Source organism: Pseudonaja textilis, chromosome 1 (assembly GCF_049901715.1).
Source record: "Pseudonaja textilis isolate UNSWEBS1 chromosome 1, rPseTex1.2, whole genome shotgun sequence".
In the NCBI taxonomy this organism is placed as follows: domain Eukaryota; kingdom Metazoa; phylum Chordata; class Lepidosauria; order Squamata; family Elapidae; genus Pseudonaja; species Pseudonaja textilis.
Genome location: NC_141990.1, coordinates 221,731,561 through 221,749,145, shown reverse-complemented (window position 1 = coordinate 221,749,145; position 17,585 = coordinate 221,731,561). Strand labels below are relative to the sequence as shown.

Sequence of the window (17,585 nt, the reverse complement as noted above, 5' to 3'; positions counted from 1 at the left end):
GTGGCTTGGTCATGTGACTGGTTGGGCATGGCTTGTATGTAAATATAAATATTTATGTAAATTTATTTATTTTATTTAAAAAGAGCAACTTTTACCAAAAATCAGGCAAAGCAGGCAGGCAGACTGAGTTGCTCACAGAATCACAGATTAACTTAGAGATCTATGATTCTGAAATTGGCTACCTGAGTCTGTCACATAAAATTTGCTTGCAAGCAAACTCAGAAAATTAACTCACAACACACTATGTATGTAAATATTGATTTTTTTATAAAAAAGTGCAACTTTTACCCAAAATCAGGCAAAGCAGGCAGGCATATTGAGTTGCTCATAGAATTACAGATTCACTTAGAGATCTATCTATCCACAATTGGCTATCTGCACTGAATAATAGAAGCTTCAGTCCTAAGGAAGGAGCTGAAGATCTAAAGATTAGCTAGAAAGCAAGAAATGCAATGATTTCCTGCTTTTTAGCTAATCCAAATCTCCCAGCACAGCAGAACAGTTGATGGTTGGAAAAAGAAAAAATAGCAAAAATAGCAACTTAGCAGGCAAATTTGCCACGTAAGGAGTGAGTGGGCGGGGAGGGTTTCTGCAGGCCATGTGGGCTGTGCAGCCTTGTGTTCCTGTGCAGCCTGGATTAATTGCTTTGGGGGATGCTCTGCAGGTGATATTTCTCTGCGGACTACCAAAATTTTCCCGTGGGCCACTAGTGGTCTGTGGCCCACTGGTTGGCAACCACTGGACTACAGGGTCTTTTAAAAAGTGGGGGGAGTAATCATGTTGACAGCAGACATTTGACATTCTGATCAAATAACTTCCTTTGTGGCTTAGATTGCAATGGCATCTAGAGCCTGGTTGGTTTTACCCAAATTTTACCATTCAGTGACTCCTAATTCCTTAGTTTATAACAGCATCTCATTATGAGGTGGCACAGAATGTGGTGATGCCAAGGATAGTGTGCTGGGACATTATGCACTGGTTACCTTGGATGTCTATATGGATTCCCTGTTGCTGAATGAATACAATCATTATACAGGTCTGGCGAGTAAAAGGGACTTCCAATGACAAGTTTCAATAAATAGGACAAAACACACTGAAAAGCAAGAAGATTATATAATTATATGATAGCAGCACACAATATTTAATAATTAAAGTACTTGATATTCTTATGGAACCTTTTGCTCTCTCAGAATAGGTATGTATTAGCTTGTTTCATAATCACCATATTTGCTTCTGATCATTTATTAGATCTACAAGAAGTGTGAGTTATCTTTAAATCCAGTGTGTATTATTTTAAAATAATTGATGCTTTTGAATCAATATCATACAATACAGTATCAGCTTAGGTATATTAACACTCTCAACTCACAGATAACTATTTGTCAGTATCCTGCTAGTCTGAGGAAATGTATGTTTTGCATAAGTTATGGTAAATAACCTCTCTTTCAGTTCCTTGGTGTTCATTTTTGCATTCAGAGGGAACTTGGTACATCATGGTAGTGTATTATGATATGATATTATGATACTCTGATATGACTGGCTTTGGATTTAGTTCATTAAAAAAAATGCTGACTGGCCTTCTTCCCTCCCAACTCATAGGACGATCATCTGCTTCAGAGGAAGCACCAGGGCCTGCCCACCAGATTGTCATGTGATATCTTCTTGCAGCTTCTTGTTCCAGGCTGAAATTAACCTTAAACAGATGGGGCTGGGGCTGTATATTCTCATGGTAGTTTGCGGAGGTTTACAATTTCAGGTAAGCAAAAAGAATTAGGGAAGGATTTTATTAGGAAAAATGCTGAAATTTTTTTTACAACTTTTTAAGGGAAATATTGAAGATTTATCTATCTGCTTTGTAATCTTCTATGTAATCTCATAGTCCAGGTTTTTCTTTAGAGCTTTTTGGCACTTCTCCACAACCTTCTCCTGATATTCTGTTTGTAATTAGTGAGTTGATTGCTGTACTACTGAATTAAGCTCCTGTGTAATATAATTATCTTGGAATTCTTATACATGGAGCATAATCAGAACATAATCTGTTCTGCTCATTTAAAATTCTCAATAATCATTTGACTGAGGCCACAACAAAGAACACTACAGAGTTCCAATTATTTTAGACTATGATCTAAGTCATGCACTCAGAGCAAATTAATCATTTATTTTTCAAAATAAATTCTCAACAATCATGTGATCATGTTATGTGACTAGCTGGCTGATAATGTGTCACCATAGCATGGGAGATAAAGAGATAAAGTGACTCCACAGTATGACTCAGAAGAAGATCGGCCAGTAACCTAGAAAGAGTTTAAGTGAATAAGAGAGGGCCAGATCTAAATGTCAAGTATAAATTGTGATTGGGACGTTAGATTTGAACTTGCAAAATTTGGAGCAGCAGTGAGCATGAGATATGAGTTACTTTGGGATGCCTTATGTCTAGGTACATGAGATTAACCTCGGGAAAGTACTATATACAGTATTGTAATGTCCTACCATTCTGAAATATTGTATTGTTTTATACTAACTAGGTATTTATAAGTATAAAGTCTCTTATGCAAAGCATCCAGGGCAGAAATACAAGGAGCTAATTAGTGTTAAATATATTGTTTCAGTCAATAAATTATATCTTATTACGGCCATGGAATGAATGGATCTTCTACCCATGCCCCTAACCTTAATAAATAGTTATAGTTAAAGCAGCACTGTGGTTGTATGGAAAAAGACAAAATGAAGCTTTCTTTTCTTTTTCTGGATAGCAGGGCACTGCAGCAGTTCGTTCCTTCAGCATTGATTATAAAAATAACTGCTTCCTCAAGGATGGAAATAAGTTTCGTTATATCTCAGGCAGCATCCATTACTTCCGTATCCCACCAGCTTATTGGAAAGACCGGCTCCTCAAGATGTATATGAGTGGTCTCAATGCTGTACAAATGTAAGTGATCAGAAGTGATTCCCAGCTGGAACATACTCTTTGCTGTAAAAGAGACTAGAGACTTAACTGATCATAAATATTCCAATTTTCTAATTGGAAGGTTAATGATTTGGATTGTAACCAATATTGGGAGCAGAGAAACTCATGCTTATTAAAAATAGATCTGACCCAGGAGTGGGATTCTCCCAGTTTGGACCAGTTTGTTAAGTTTCCATCTGGTTCTTTGAAGCGGTATTTCAACCGACCGGCTGGTCCCGCCCACCCTGCCCCTCCCTTCCCAAGAATCTCCACTTGGCCCATTTTCCATGTAGGGTAAGTGCAGGGTTCATGCAGAGGCTCTGGGAGGGGGAAAAACAGGCCTTCCGGAAGCCCAGAAATGGACCTGTTTGCGGCTTCCGGTGGGTCTCCAGAGGCCCTGGGGGAGGCCTCTGGGCTCTCGGGAAGGCAAAAAACAGCACTCCCAGAAAAACTGGAAGTTGCAAAACGGACCTGTTTTTGGCTTCCAGTGGGCCTCCAGAGCCTAGGGGAGGCCGTTTTCGACCTAGGGTCCAGAGGCCTCTCTCAGGCCTCTGGGAGGTCGAAAACAGCCTCCTGCCCCGGGCTCTGGAGGCCCACTGGAAGCTGGAAACAGGCCTGTTTCTGGACTTCTGGGAGTTCCGGTAGACCATGCCCACCATGGCCACGCCCACCCAGCAACCAGACAGCAAAACGGTTGACAGCAAAACGGTTGCTGGCATTTTTGAATTCCACCCTTGGTCTGACCCAAGTAATGAAAATCATTTGTTCTATCATAAGGTCTCATTAGGATATATATACCCTTGCGCAGATACAGTATGTCTGTATAGCACTAATTGTTTGTATGGATGTATATAATGTAGCATATTTAATTACCCCCTTTCTGCTACAATTGGGATAATTACCTCTGCCCATCATTCCAATTTAAAACTAGGAGAGAAAATTTTTGTTCATATTCCCTGCTTGCTATCACTTATATGTGAATTTGCTATCAAGCTAAGCTGAGAAATAGGGATTGAAAGATGTACTTGAACTACAAAAATATTGTTTAGTATTTAGTGCCAGAAGGTAAAAAGCATGGTTTTGTGCTATTTACCCATAATTACAGTTACTTTTTTTTGTCTCTCAGAAATCTATTCTGGATTGAAATGTGTATTTTAATTCCTCAGTTATGTCCCATGGAATTACCATGAACCATTGCCTGGAATTTACAACTTTTCTGGGGATAGAAACTTGGAAGGATTCTTGGACTTAGTGGCCCAATTAGGACTATTGGTGATTTTGCGCCCTGGACCCTACATCTGTGCTGAATGGGATATGGTGAGGGCTATGCAGATTCAGATAAGTCATTATTTTAAGCATCTGAATGTTCCACAACTCATTTCAAACAGTTAATAATTTGATGAGCTATCTTTCCTTCGTTTTCCTTTTATAGCTTTTCTTCATTTTTAAATCTTGTATTTTTCTGGCTTTATAGTTATATATGGATGCTCTCATCATTCAAGCAACTAATTTACACTAATTAAGATCAAACCTATTTTTGCAGTTTTGAATTCTCATTTTTTGGCAGTTCTGTGTGGCCATAAAGAGAGCATAAATAATGTCTTTGACTTTCGTTGCACAATTGGATTATTTTGATGTCTTCTTTCCTAGGGTGGCCTTCCATCTTGGCTGTTGGCAGAACCAAATATTATTCTACGAACATCTGATCCAGGTAAAGGGGAAATCTGAACCAGAGAAAGAAAACAGGATTTCCTCTATCTTCTGCAGAAGCAGAGAACGTATATGAACTTAATACAAAGTTCAATGTATTCTTCCAGACTTCTCTATGCAGCATTGTAACCACCAACTCTTATCTTAGTACTACACAGGAATTTGAACAGAGTATCCTCATTTTTAGCTGAACAAGTTGCTTTCTGCTCTCAGGTTTTCTGCAAGCTGTCAACAAATGGCTGAGTGTCCTGCTACCGAAAATAAAACCTCGTCTTTACCAAAATGGAGGTAACATCATCAGTATCCAGGTGCGTGAAGGATAAGACATTTCAGGAACACACACACTCCCAGTTCTTGTGTGCTTGTGTGTATGTTGTCTCCTTGGCAATAGCCATGTGGTGAATATAGTAGGGAATAGAAGTTTTTGTCACTTTCATTAAAACAAATGAATCCTAAACAATAGTTTTGGAAAAAGATGGCAATCAGACCTACCGGGTACAAAAAATTGAAAATTGAATTCTGGAATCCATTGACAAATTTTTGCCTAGCAGAATCCTTTTGGATCTTAAAATCATGTTATCCAGTGCCCAACATTTTACACAACCTACATTTGCTGTCTTTCACTATCAAACAACAAAGACATTTTTAGCACCCTTCCAACTTATACAGAGGGAGAGCAAACTGCTTCCTTTAAAAACTAGCTCAGCTGCATCTACTTGGAAAACCAACATATGGGACAAGTGGGCTGCATAAGCTGCTACATATGCAACATTTGACAAATGAGGTATATACAAGTCTTATTTAAAGCTGATCTGTTGGGAAATGAGAGGCTCTAAGTCATCATCCTTTAATTCCCCACTGTTCTCTAGGCAGGTGGAGAATGAATATGGAAGCTATTACGCATGTGACTATGACTATATGCGTCACCTCCTGGCTGTTTTCCGCTTGTATTTGGGCAAAGAAGTTGTACTTTTCACAACTGATGGCATCAAAGAATCTGAGCTGAAGTGTGGGTCCCTGCAAGATTTATATGCCACTGTGGACTTTGGATCAGGTAGTGCAAAGCTAAATGATCTGCACAGAATTCATAGGATCTGGAATGGATTATCCTTTGACTTCTACTCTGTTTTTTGTTTTTTGACAGAAACAAATGTGACACGAGCATTTGAACAGCAGCGTCTGATTGAGCCAAGAGGGCCACTGGTGAGAGCAATTAGCCTTGCTGTGTAGGAAGAAGCAACCTGTGGCTTTATAATTCTCATTTCTTCTGAGCACCTAGAGGTGCTTCCAGGGAATTGCATGCTAAATCCTCATTTGCCTCTGTGGTTTGTAAGTTGGTGCTAAAGCAATAGAAATTGTAGCCCTATGTTTTCAACATAGGGCAAGTTATGAGTTTCATTGGGTGATGCCAGATCTGTAGGTCTCAAGATTCATCTCTCTCTACAAAAAATTCTGAGACTCAATTATAGAATAATTAGGTGTTTCAGAAGTACCAGGGTGATATACAAAATAACAAAATAAATGCAATAAAAATAAAATGAACAATATTCATTTAATATTTAATTCATTCAATTCAAATTCAGTTTAAAAGTTGTTTTTCTACAGATACAAGCATATATTAAATTACCACTTTAAAGTAGACAGCATAATGAGCAGAGATATTCACCTTGGAGTATATTTCCTAATTGGTGCACAGCTTCATTTTGGACATAAATGAGATCATGAGCATAGCCACCGCAGCTGATGATAACGTACAGCTTGGATATCATTGTTGAAGTATGTGGTTCTATGGACTGTAAATCATAATGTATCAACTAATCTATTTTTGTGGTCTGACTTACTTATCCTGTGCTCTCAGATTTTAACATTTATATATGGTTTCAGGTGTTGAAAATAGCTTTGCTATTATTCCATAAAAGTCTTAATTATGCTTTTCCCCTAGGTGAATTCTGAGTATTACACAGGCTGGCTGGATTATTGGGGTGAGCCACACTCCACAAAAAGTACTACAGTTGTGACTAATGGCCTACAGAAGATCCTAGAATTGGGAGCCAACGTCAACATGTAACCGTGAGACTATATGGGAGAGTGGCAGGGGACAGAAGCAATAGAATTGATTATAAAAAGAAATGAATTATGTCTAAGACAGAAGTCATGGCTCTTAGCTTCATCTTATTCTATATGGGTATTTTGGTACTTCAGATGGGGTGTGGGTGTGTGTGGGTGTGCGTGTGCGTGTACAATCTTACTATCTTTTCTTTCTATGTATTTCCATACATAGCAAATAAAATTTTCCAGCAGAATGAAGATGTAATGTGAAACTTGAACATATTTGGGACTACCCGGGGTTCACCATTTATCTTACTTTATATGACTTTATTTATCTTACTTTATATGGAGTCACATTCTCCTCATTCTAAGCAAAAACCAGACAGGTCACATTATGGTTTATTCAGTATGCAAATCCAACTGCAAAACTGTTCTTTGTTCCTTTTGTACTCCCTGTCCATTTTTTTCTATTCCACAATCAGTCATTGTCTCAGTGCTTGGATGGAAAGTGAATTCTTACTCTGCTGCCTGATCTTTTTCTAGGTATATGTTCCAGGGCGGCACCAATTTTGGTTACTGGAGTGGTGAGTTTCTGGGTTCTTGGGGTTGCTACCTCAATCAGATATTGTTAGGCTTAGCTTCTGGGTGGAAAATAGAAGTACTGGTATCTAGTTGCAGATGAGAGTTAGAAATCCAGAAGCCTGATTTGTTCTCATAGGTTTCTCTACTCAGGTGCTGATTACAAGGACAAGTATTATCCTATCACTACTAGCTATGACTATGATGCACCTCTCTCAGAAGCTGGAGATCCTACAGAAAAGCTGTATGACATTCGAGCCATCATTGGCAAGGTAACAATTCAACATTCTTGACAGTAGATTGAGAGGCAATGCTGCTTTTTATACTGATTGAAAGAAACTATTTATTAATAATCTGCTCTTTTGCTGCTATGCACATGCAGTCACAACTAAGGTAGGATATAACCCTAAAGTTTAAAATTTAATCAGAGCATATTCGAATAAATTATTGGCAGTAAGTTTTAGAAGAGATAAGTTCTATTCATGATTCCTGGAAGCAGGGGAATGGAATGACTACAAGAGCTTGGTATTACTGCACCAGACAGCCATGATATAGCCAAATCTGGTTCAATATGCAATCAAGTAAAAGAGTGGTGAATTACATTTGGGCTCCCCACATCCAAATCTCCAGTGAATGAACTGCATGTACCAATCTTTATTTCAGCAATTATTTTCTCATTCTCCTCCACTTGCAGTCGAATATGCATAGGACAGCTATTTTGGGAACAAGAGAATGGTGATGTTTCACTAGCAGATGGTAGATAATACTGGGGACTTGGATGCTTAAAAGTTATCTCCTCCCCTCCAATTTTTAAAGATTTTTTTTTTCTGGTAGGAGCCATGTCGAGGCAAGGTAACTGGTTTATTCTTTCTGTTTCAGTTGCTAAATGTGATATTGTCATCAGCTGAAATTAATGTTAAGTTTGACCTCTTTTGCTTTTTTGTTTTAAATGCAGTTTCAACTGGTGCCTGCAGGACCAATACCACCTCCCACTCCCAAATTTTCATATGGCTATATATCTTTACCACTGGTAAGTGAGACTTCTAAGATACTGTATTCCATTGGATGTTTAGGAATTGGATAATGGATAAGCTATTCCTGTAGTCTTACATGTTGTTTCCTAAGATGGAATCAAAGGTATTAAAATGGATTTTGAAATAGAAAATTTGATACATAAAACTGATGGTATTAATGGCACCAGTATTGAGATGTGCTCCATGCCCACATCAGGAATTCAGCAGAACCACTGCTTTCATTTTTAAACAGTGATATGCTTATATGGTACAGCATTTTTAAAATGACAGTTATCTTTTTGCTTGTTTTAATGTTGCTGTATACTTACTTTGCATTATTTGATATTTTTAATGGAAATGATTTGGGGAAATATGTTTTTGTATCTTACTTTTTAAATAGCATAAATACAATTTCAGTTTTTTCTTACAGCGTGTGGCCTTTTTGGATATTCTAAGTCTTCTCTCCCCTGGCCTACCATTCCATTCTTCCTTCCCCCTCACTTTTGAGGCTCTGATGCAGGTAAGAAATGAAACAAGAGTCTGTGGCATCAAAAAGGGGAGCTAAGAGTAGTTCTAAGAGAAAATTCAGGAAAACTCAGAGAAGCTGAAAAAAAGATCCTTTGGATCTTGCCTGTTTGGTGTTTGGATTACAGTCCACATTTGCATTAGTTTTCATTTTATATTTCAGACCCATGGCTTTATGTTGTATCGTACTGTTCTTCCAGATGACATCCTACAGCCTGTTTTGCTCTCAGTCCTTGAGAATGGGATCCATGACCTTGCCTATGTTTTACTTAATGGAGTAAGTTGGAAAGTGGAGACATTTGTATGATCCAGGCGTTTAATTGCGGGGGGCGGGGGGGATGTCCCTGGTTCTCATAGTGATTGCTTGAGGCTGCTGAGTGATATAGGGGTTTTGCTTCAGTTCTAAAAGTGCTATTTAATTGTTAATCCTTTATTCTTTCTGCCTTGAGGAATATAAAGGGACACTGGAACGAGACAGAGTGAATTCCATCACTATAACTGGTCAGCTAGGAGATTCATTGGACTTGCTGGTGGAGAGCATGGGCCATATCAATTTTGGAGCAAATAACAGTGACTTTAAGGTACTGCAGGAGAGCACTACTGATGAAATAGTAGATAAAGAGTAATTTTATTCATAACTTTTATTCATAGAAGTACACTGGAGTGGGATGGACTCTAGGCAGCTACATTATCGCTTCAAAGTTAAGTATTTTCCAGAAGAGTAAGCCGTTTCTAGATAATAAACAGCAACTGAAGTGATTTGAAAGAATTGGGGATTTATTTATTATTATTATTATTTTGAGATTTGGAATTGGAGTATTAGGCATTCTTCTGAAAAATGAGCTGTAAAGCAAAAGTAATGAACTCATTTTTAATCATTGCACGTTCTGATATAATGTTTATTAGTTGCTTGAATAGCTTTATTCCAGGTTTTTTTGGGGGAGAAATCTTTTAAAAATCCTGTTACAGGAAAAATGATTAGGTCCTTACAGATAATAGCTGATTGTTTTGCCAAGCAGCAGGATTCAACTCTTTTCTCACATGAGGGCTACAGATTAAAAGCGAAGTGTATGCTATTCTTTTCACATCTTAGTGTACTTTTCCCTTTTTTTGCCCAGGGCCTGACCCATAATCTTACTTTGGGTTCTACCATTCTAAGCGACTGGCTAATCTATCCACTTGATATTGACTCAGCTGTGGCCCAGGAATGGCCTCCATATGTCCCACGAAGCAATAGCACTGCAGGACCTGCTTTCTATACTGGGGTCTTCAAAACACCTGGTATCAACTATGACACCTATGTGAAATTTCCAGGGTGGAGCAAGGTATAGCAGTCCTGAACACAATTTTATCTTCCATTATGCAGCAAGGTGATTTCTTTGCTTCCTCTCATTGGCAATGGAGCTTCTATGATCCAAATTACTAGCTGCAGCTCTTTTACTATATTTATCCATTAAGCACTTTATAATTACAGGCAGTTCAAGAATTAGTTTATAAGTAAAAAGTTGCCTTTATTTACCGTTTTAAGAATATCAAAATTAAGTGGCCATTAAGGTCAAAATAGGGAAAAGGAAAGACAAAATATCACATGATGCCAAAAACAAGTTTTATGTAATTTAAACAGTAATTAAATAGTTACTTTATAGAACTATGTTGAGGTAGGGTTAATAACATAAAATTTTATTGGTTTTAGCATTGTGTAGAACAGGAATCCTCAACTCCCTGGCTGCAGCCCCCCTATCGGGCCTTAAGCCACTCCCCCAATCTACAAAGCCAGAAAGGTTAGAAAACTCTGGTGTAGAACATTAATGTTTGCCAGTTGTTCCTATAAACATTTATAAAATTCATTCAGCATTTCAAATTCCATAATTACATTATTAAGAATAATATCTTTTTACCATCTAAAAGTATGTCTTCCTATTGTTATATATTCAAATCATATAGTTGTAATCCACACACATACAGAATTAACTTCTAAGCTTTATACTAGTAAGCTTTCTCTTGCCATCAGTGATTTTCCTGGCTTTGGATAAATAATAAAATATGAAATAGATGCAGTAGTCTCCTGGGATGCCCAAATAAAGTATTACTTTATAAAAATCACTTTTATCTTTTTAACTAGGGCCAGATCTGGATCAACGGTTTTAACCTGGGCCGTTTCTGGCCAGTTCGTGGACCCCAGCAAACCCTCTTTGTGCCTGGCTTTCTCCTCAGTACCTCAGTCCTCAATACTATTGTAGTGTTGGAACTGCAGAATGCACCATCAAACCCAAAGGTGCTTTTTCTTGACCGTCCCGTTCTCAATGGCACTTCTAGCTTCTCTGTAAAAGACATGAAATAACTGGAAATGCTATCCGATTATGACATTGCTGAGACCCCTGGCAAAAGTATTTGAAATCACTGTCTTGTAAGAATCAAATGAATAAAGTATTGGACTGTAGCGTAAGCTCTAATGAACAAACCAAGTAAACTACAGTTATTTAGAGGGCAAGTCTTTCACTGGAGTATTAATTGAAGTTGATGCTATTTAAGTGCTCAGGATGAATCATGCTCCTCACCAAATTAAATATGCAGGTATCTGGTATAGTATTGTAATGCATTCTTGGCATTGCATTTGTATCAAAGATAGAGTTGCAATTGGAAACTGGCAAAGTTGAGTGAAAATAGGATGAACCAGGCAATCACATGACATACTTGGGGATAAGGCACCTTTAAACATCAGGAACAGATATCAAGTTCTTTGTGCTTTATATTAAGTAGATCAAGGGTCTGTCTCGATTCTTAAGACATCTATTGCTACTTGTGAAAGTACTAGCTAAGAGACAATCAAATAGCATTAGGTCAAAAAAACAGTGCTCAAGGATTCTTCCATTTTTGTTATCTATGATCTTCGTTCAGTTATTCCTTAATATACAGTAGACTTCTGTAACCAGCACAGCAAAGATGTATTACAATTCTTAACTTGTAGAACTCCCAGTCAGCAGTTAATTCCAGTGGGGCAGGCCCAACATATCTGGGGAGAGAGGTTGCTCTTTTTAACCAGTTCCTAAATAACCTAGTTTAAAATTGAAAAACCTACATTCTTACAAAAGAAGTTCATTTCTCAAATAACAGCAGTCCATATTAATTTCTTATGAACCACTTGGAAACAATTACTTGTGACTTTCCTGCTGTGCTTAATCTCTCACCATTCTAAAGTGACAACAGTCCTGGGGTTGGATTTCTGTTGTAGCACAGTCTCTTGATGCCAAAGCAAAACCTCCAGCTAAGATGGGAGAGTTTTCCCTCGACGATGGGCTTGGAGACAATTTGTGGAGCAGAAGGAGAAGTCAAGGTAATGGAAAGGAATGCAACCCAAAAGGGATTCCCCACAAAACCAGCAGCGCCTATGGACACAAAAGATGAGAAATCATGTGGTTTTTACCCAAATAATATTTCTCAGGAAGTCCCCACCCTCCCAAAATACCTGGTATTGGTCAAAGATGCACCAGAGTCTTTTAATTGGGAAGCAAATCTCCTCTCAGCCATCAGAGCACGCTAGAATGAAAATAAACGATTAGGAAAAAGTCACCGTATAGAAAAAGAATGGTCTCCATCTTTCTGTATGAAGTTCAACGCATTAACAGTCTCAAAATGTTGATGAAAGAATTTGGACAACATTATATCAAACTATAGAAGAAGGTTTATTAAAATCTATTGGATTTACTAGGCTACCCAACACAATAGGACTATGGGTAACATACAACATAAAAGAAATAAAATAAACGAACCATTTAGCACTAATGTACACAATTTATTAATAGAAAATGGCAACTAAGCACAATAAAAAACAATCAGAAAGTAACTTTGCCTATGGAAAAAGCCTCTCCTAGGGTGGGTGAGGGATTGTTCCAGAGCACAGAGGCAGCCTTCCAAAAGGCATGCTTGCAGTACTAGCTTCCATAAGGTGGCAAAATTTAAAAGGGAACCTGGGGCATGCTCTCTCTGTGGGAGTATGCGGAGCGGGCAGATGTTCTTTGCAGAAAGTGGTTCTGCAACTTTACTACTACTAGGCCATGTAGAGCTTTAAAAGTGATAAGCAGAACATTGAATTCTATCGAATCTTATTGGAAGGCAAAATAACTTACAGAGTAGCAGTGTTACATGGGTGTAGTGAACTGTTGGGGGCAATATGCTGACTCTGTAAACCGCTCAGAGAGTGCTGTAAAGCACTATGGGGTACTATCTAAGTCTAGGTGCTATTGCTATATTGCAGCAGAATGTTTTCAGTGAACAGAAGAATGAGAAACGCTATCACTTTTTAAGCCACTTTAAGCCCTGACCTTCTCACGATCACTGAGCAGGGCAAACCGCTTTTTCTCTTCCTGTTCTTGCTCCAGAAGTAATTGTGCTTCACGGTCTTCTCGTTCTCGTTGCTTCCGTAGGGCTTTCTGTGCTCGTCGGCGTTCTGCCTGTCTGGCTTCCATTTCTGCAGTTAGGGGGCCAGGCACCTGTGGTTACATTCCATATGTGAATCAAATAGAACAGGAGGCGATCCCAACAGCAAAAGAAAATCCTAAAGAGGACATTAATCTTTTCTATATCCTGTGCAAAGCTTTCCTCCCCATCGCTGTATGCTTCATAGACAAAATCTAGACTGGGCAACTGAAACAAACATTTAAAGTTATCCATACCTAAAGATGACCTTCATTAAATGACAACCAATGGGTGGCACTTTAGCGGATGGATGTCAACTCCCATCATTCCTTCCTAAGTTGATTAACTTAGTCAGGAAGGAATGATGGGAGCTGACATCCAAGACCTTGTTTCCACTCACCTGAGCCCGGGTGTAGTCGTACCTCTCTGGCTGTTCACCCATGAATCTACGGAATTCATTACGGGTTTGCTTGTTGGTAGACACACAGTATGGAGGCTGTTCTTTTCTGTCTCTGGAGTATAAAATAGTGGGTGCTTTATAAAATAAAAGTTACAGAACACTTGCAAGAAGGGTTACCTTCAAGGTAATCATTGCTGAGACAAAGAGATGTGAAAACCTTTCCAGCTATGAAAATAGGACAACTCTCTTCTAGTTTGCTACTCGGAAGACTTAAACATCCATGTAAATATGCCAAAACAATTTTGAATACCTTGGTTCTTGTAAAGTATTAATTCCTTATATTTATGAAAATCCTGGACCCATAATAACTAGAAGGGAAACCAAGACACCGGTGGAGATGCGGCAGAAGAACTTATTGTTGCTTATCTCAGCTGCTTATTGCTAAGTTTGCGAGTCAGATCCCATGCACAGACTAAATACAGTTTAAGACTGGGGCTAACTTAGGCCTCAATATGACCCTCTCTTGATGGACATTACCTGATGGCAGGGTCAGCCCCGTTCTCCAACAAGAGCCGCACAACTGCAGTTCTTCCTGCTGCTGCCGCCACGTGCAAAACAGTCCAGCCACTCTCATCCAGGGGTGTGTTGAGCAACTGTTTTGTGACTATATCACTGCACTCACTGTTATCTGTTGTATTATCAGCCATTCCCAGAAGATGTTGTAGGGCTCCAATGTCTCCCATTTTGCATGCTGTAAATAAAGCATCTTGCACAGTTGTGCTGGGAGCATCTGGGAGGAAGAGAAAGGTATTCAAGTGCATTTGAGGTTATTATTTGGAAAGAGGGGATGATTGGGGTTTATATAGCTGCCTATCCCATTAAAAGGTTTTCCGGGCAGCTAACACAATAAAAACATCAGTACAGAACAACATACAATCCCCCTCCACACACACACACATCCAATAGCATCTAGCCACAGATCCAACCTGCCACACATAATCTAGAATAAAGGTCAAGATAGCCAGTTGGAAGACTATGTTATCCCACACATGCTCCCAAACTCACCTTGAGGCTCTTGCTGTTCTTGGATGTCAGTTGACGCTGGTCCTCTACATACTGAAGTATTGTGTTCAACACTTCCTGAAGTCTCCACGTTAGACTCTGTCTCAGAACACACAGTAGAAGATTCCCTGGTTTTAATCAGTCCCCTTAAATCCTTGCCTAATATTTTAGCACTAATAGGATTTTAAAACCAATGAGGTTGTACCTGGGATAGTGTTGCTAACCTGCAAATTTTAACTTTCCTCATCACTAGCCATGCTGGCTGGAAAAGTCAAGAACTGCAGTACAGCAACATCTGAAGGCCAGAGGTGATCTACTCTAAGACGACTTAGATGATGTTTCAAGATATCACCAACCTCTTAGCAGACTCTTTGCCCGCAACCTATAGTCCATTGACTATAAAAAGAAGAATCTGCCAAAAAGCCAGTCTAGTTCTATCGTCCTGCTTGCTATCCTTGAAGATCATTCCACAAAGCAATAAACCTAATAGGCATACTAAAAGCAGGGTCATTATTTCAACCACTTACTTGGCGGTGTCTTGGGTTTCCTTCTCCTCTTTTTGCGATTCTGTTTTGGCGTCACCTCAAATTCACGTAAATCTAATAAATTTAGTGTCTCCTCCACCAGTTCCAGATTTTCTTCCCCCACTTCTTCTTCCTCTATCGTTGCTACAGAGACTGTAAAAAAAAAGCACAGCTCAGATGAGAATGGGGAGAGGGGGAAAAGAAGGAACTGGTTATATTTGTTGTTTCATGTTATCCACCTGTATGCCATCAGTCATTATTAAAGTCTGCTATGATCACACCCTATACATTAGTAAACTCCATGCTGCCTGAAACATTTTACTTCAGGGACTTCTCATTAAGCTACTAATCATTCTAGGCAAAATCCCCAGTATATTGTTAACTTCAACACCTGTAGTCCTCGACTTATGACTACAGTTGAACCCAAATATTCTGTTGTTAGATAGACATTTGTTAAGTGAGTTTTGCCCCATTTTACTACCTTTCTTGCCTCAGCTGTTAAGTGAATCACTGAAGTTGATGTTAGTAACCTGGTTGTTAAGTGAATTTGGCTTCCCCATAGATTGCTTGTCAGAAGATTGCCAAAGGGGATCACGTGTCCTTGGGACACAGCAACGGTCATAAATACAAACCAATTGCCAAGCAATTTTGAGTAAAAAAAAACCCACATGATCATGTGGATGTTGCAAAGGTCGTATGAAAAATGGTCATAAGTCACTTTTTTCAGTGTAACTTTGAACGGTCACTAAATGAACTGTTGTAAGTCGCGGACAACCTGTACTCTTTTCGTTCTGTACACCAGACGTCAGAAAGAAAGAATGCAGAAGATAACTACACTGACCAGGAAGGGTGACAGAATAGGAATAACAATGCATTCCTTCAGCTTCAAAATGGCCATCCTCCTCACTAGTGCCAGAAGGCTGTGTAAATGCTTCATCCTTACGAACTACTTTTTTCCAGGTCTTCCGAGGAGAACTAGTCAGATCTGCCACTGTTGTATTACTTCCTATTTTAAAAAAAAATCAGAATGTAATTTTAATGTCCTTGTTTCTTTCCCCTTAAGATGCTCAAATTGAGATTACACTTCCAATAGCATCTCAATGGCATAGTTTTGGACTAAATTTCTATAATAGAATGGAGAACTTACAAGAGCAGGACAGGACAGGACAGAAGAGAACTCCAATATGTTAGGATAAGACTAAGAAAACTACTTGCAACGCTTTTAAAGTGCAGTTACAAGTATTTGGGTGGTTCTGAAGGGAATAAAGAAAGAAATCATTCCTTAGAAAGTTTAATTATTTGACTGGCACTGCATTACAGACCAAAAAATATCTTTCAAGTGCTAAAAGTCAAGTCAACAACAGAGAAAAATTAAATGACAGCTCACCATATACCAGCAAACTGCTTAAAGTCCCATGGACCCGTTCCACCTCACGGAAGGTGGCTCTTCGGGTGCTGAAAGGAATACGCCGGATACGTGGGTCACCTCGCTGAAGAGGGCCATGTTTGCTGCTAAACAAGAGAGCTTGGTTATTGTGTGGAGCACGAAGGAAGATGCACTCTGCTTCTTTTAAATAACTTGTCCAGCTCGTTAGCAGCTCCTGAATCTCCTGTAGAAAAAAAAAATTGGGAACAACTCATGCACAATGTTCAATATTGCTGTGAGCCAGTTTAGCAACTGGGTACTACAGTAAGCACTGGTTTGCAGCTTAAATGCAAAATGTGATTCAAGAGATCCAGATATTTGCTTTTCCCACAGAACCATTTTTAATGTCAGAGAGGGGATTATAATGTTCTGTGACGATGATCTTGTAAGCAGGAGAAAGAGCCGCAGCCTAAACAACTATTATGCAATAGGTATCACAGCCCACAGGAAGAAAAAGGGGTACGGGAGGTGTCTCAGATGGGAACCTCCCTAGTTTTCTGTTAAGTTAAAGTAAATGAGGAGAGAAAAGTACCTTCAGATTTGCAAGATTGTATTATTGTAACCTTACAATAAAGTTAGAGCTAGTACTGATGGTTTGTGCTTCTTGCCTGGACTATCTCAAAGGGCTGGCAGGAATGCACAGTTCAAATGTTCTATCAGAAAGTATACTGACATGCAGAAACTGCAAAAAGATGAATCTATATAACTAAGCTATAGCAACAGCAACAGCGCTTAGACTTATATACCGCTTCATAGTACTTTACAGTCCTCTCTAAGCGGTTTAGAGTCAGCATATTGCCCCCAACAATTTTGGGTCCTCATTTTACCCACCTCAGAAGGATGAACAGCCGAGTCATTCTTGAGCCTGGTGAGATTCGATCTGCCCAATTACAGGCAGCCAACAGTCACCAGGAGTAGCCTGCAGTACTGCACT

The 17,585-nt window shown here is 39.0% G+C and overlaps 2 protein-coding genes across 9 annotated transcripts in view; one reads left to right on the top strand and one right to left on the bottom strand.

Moving 5' to 3' along the window:
• The window catches only part of GLB1L (galactosidase beta 1 like), a 12,315-nt gene extending 1,031 nt beyond the window's left edge, over nt 1–11,284 (top strand). Inside the window, exons 1-17 of one of the 3 annotated variants that reach the window (XM_087920598.1) lie at nt 1,037–1,195; nt 1,600–1,756; nt 2,754–2,929; nt 4,114–4,264; nt 4,598–4,658; nt 4,871–4,965; nt 5,531–5,711; nt 5,802–5,860; nt 6,600–6,721; nt 7,250–7,290; nt 7,439–7,557; nt 8,241–8,315; nt 8,729–8,818; nt 8,987–9,100; nt 9,273–9,404; nt 9,942–10,148; nt 10,946–11,284. In XM_087920598.1, the coding sequence (XP_087776724.1) occupies nt 1,703–1,756; nt 2,754–2,929; nt 4,114–4,264; nt 4,598–4,658; nt 4,871–4,965; nt 5,531–5,711; nt 5,802–5,860; nt 6,600–6,721; nt 7,250–7,290; nt 7,439–7,557; nt 8,241–8,315; nt 8,729–8,818; nt 8,987–9,100; nt 9,273–9,404; nt 9,942–10,148; nt 10,946–11,164 (1,896 nt within the window). In that variant the 5' untranslated portion in view covers nt 1,037–1,195; nt 1,600–1,702 and the 3' untranslated portion in view covers nt 11,165–11,284. Of the gene's footprint in view, nt 1–1,036; nt 1,196–1,599; nt 1,757–2,753; nt 2,930–4,113; nt 4,265–4,597; nt 4,659–4,870; nt 4,966–5,530; nt 5,712–5,801; nt 5,861–6,599; nt 6,722–7,249; nt 7,291–7,438; nt 7,558–8,240; nt 8,316–8,728; nt 8,819–8,986; nt 9,101–9,272; nt 9,405–9,941; nt 10,149–10,945 lie in introns of those variants that run through there. The other 2 variants (XM_087920599.1, XM_087920597.1) reach the window with 2 other exon arrangements.
• ANKZF1 (ankyrin repeat and zinc finger peptidyl tRNA hydrolase 1) overlaps nt 10,314–17,585 on the bottom strand; it is a 17,122-nt gene continuing 9,850 nt past the window's right edge. For 5 of the 6 annotated variants that reach the window (XM_087920603.1, XM_087920604.1, XM_087920600.1 and 2 more), the window contains 9 exons: nt 16,613–16,835; nt 16,067–16,231; nt 15,229–15,378; nt 14,705–14,800; nt 14,177–14,429; nt 13,640–13,751; nt 13,146–13,313; nt 12,290–12,360; nt 10,314–12,209 (listed from right to left, as the gene is read on the bottom strand). In XM_087920603.1, the coding sequence (XP_087776729.1) occupies nt 12,089–12,209; nt 12,290–12,360; nt 13,146–13,313; nt 13,640–13,751; nt 14,177–14,429; nt 14,705–14,800; nt 15,229–15,378; nt 16,067–16,231; nt 16,613–16,835 (1,359 nt within the window). In that variant the 3' untranslated portion in view covers nt 10,314–12,088. The remainder of the gene's footprint in view (nt 12,210–12,289; nt 12,361–13,145; nt 13,314–13,639; nt 13,752–14,176; nt 14,430–14,704; nt 14,801–15,228; nt 15,379–16,066; nt 16,232–16,612; nt 16,836–17,585) is intronic. The other variant, XM_087920605.1, reaches the window with a different exon arrangement.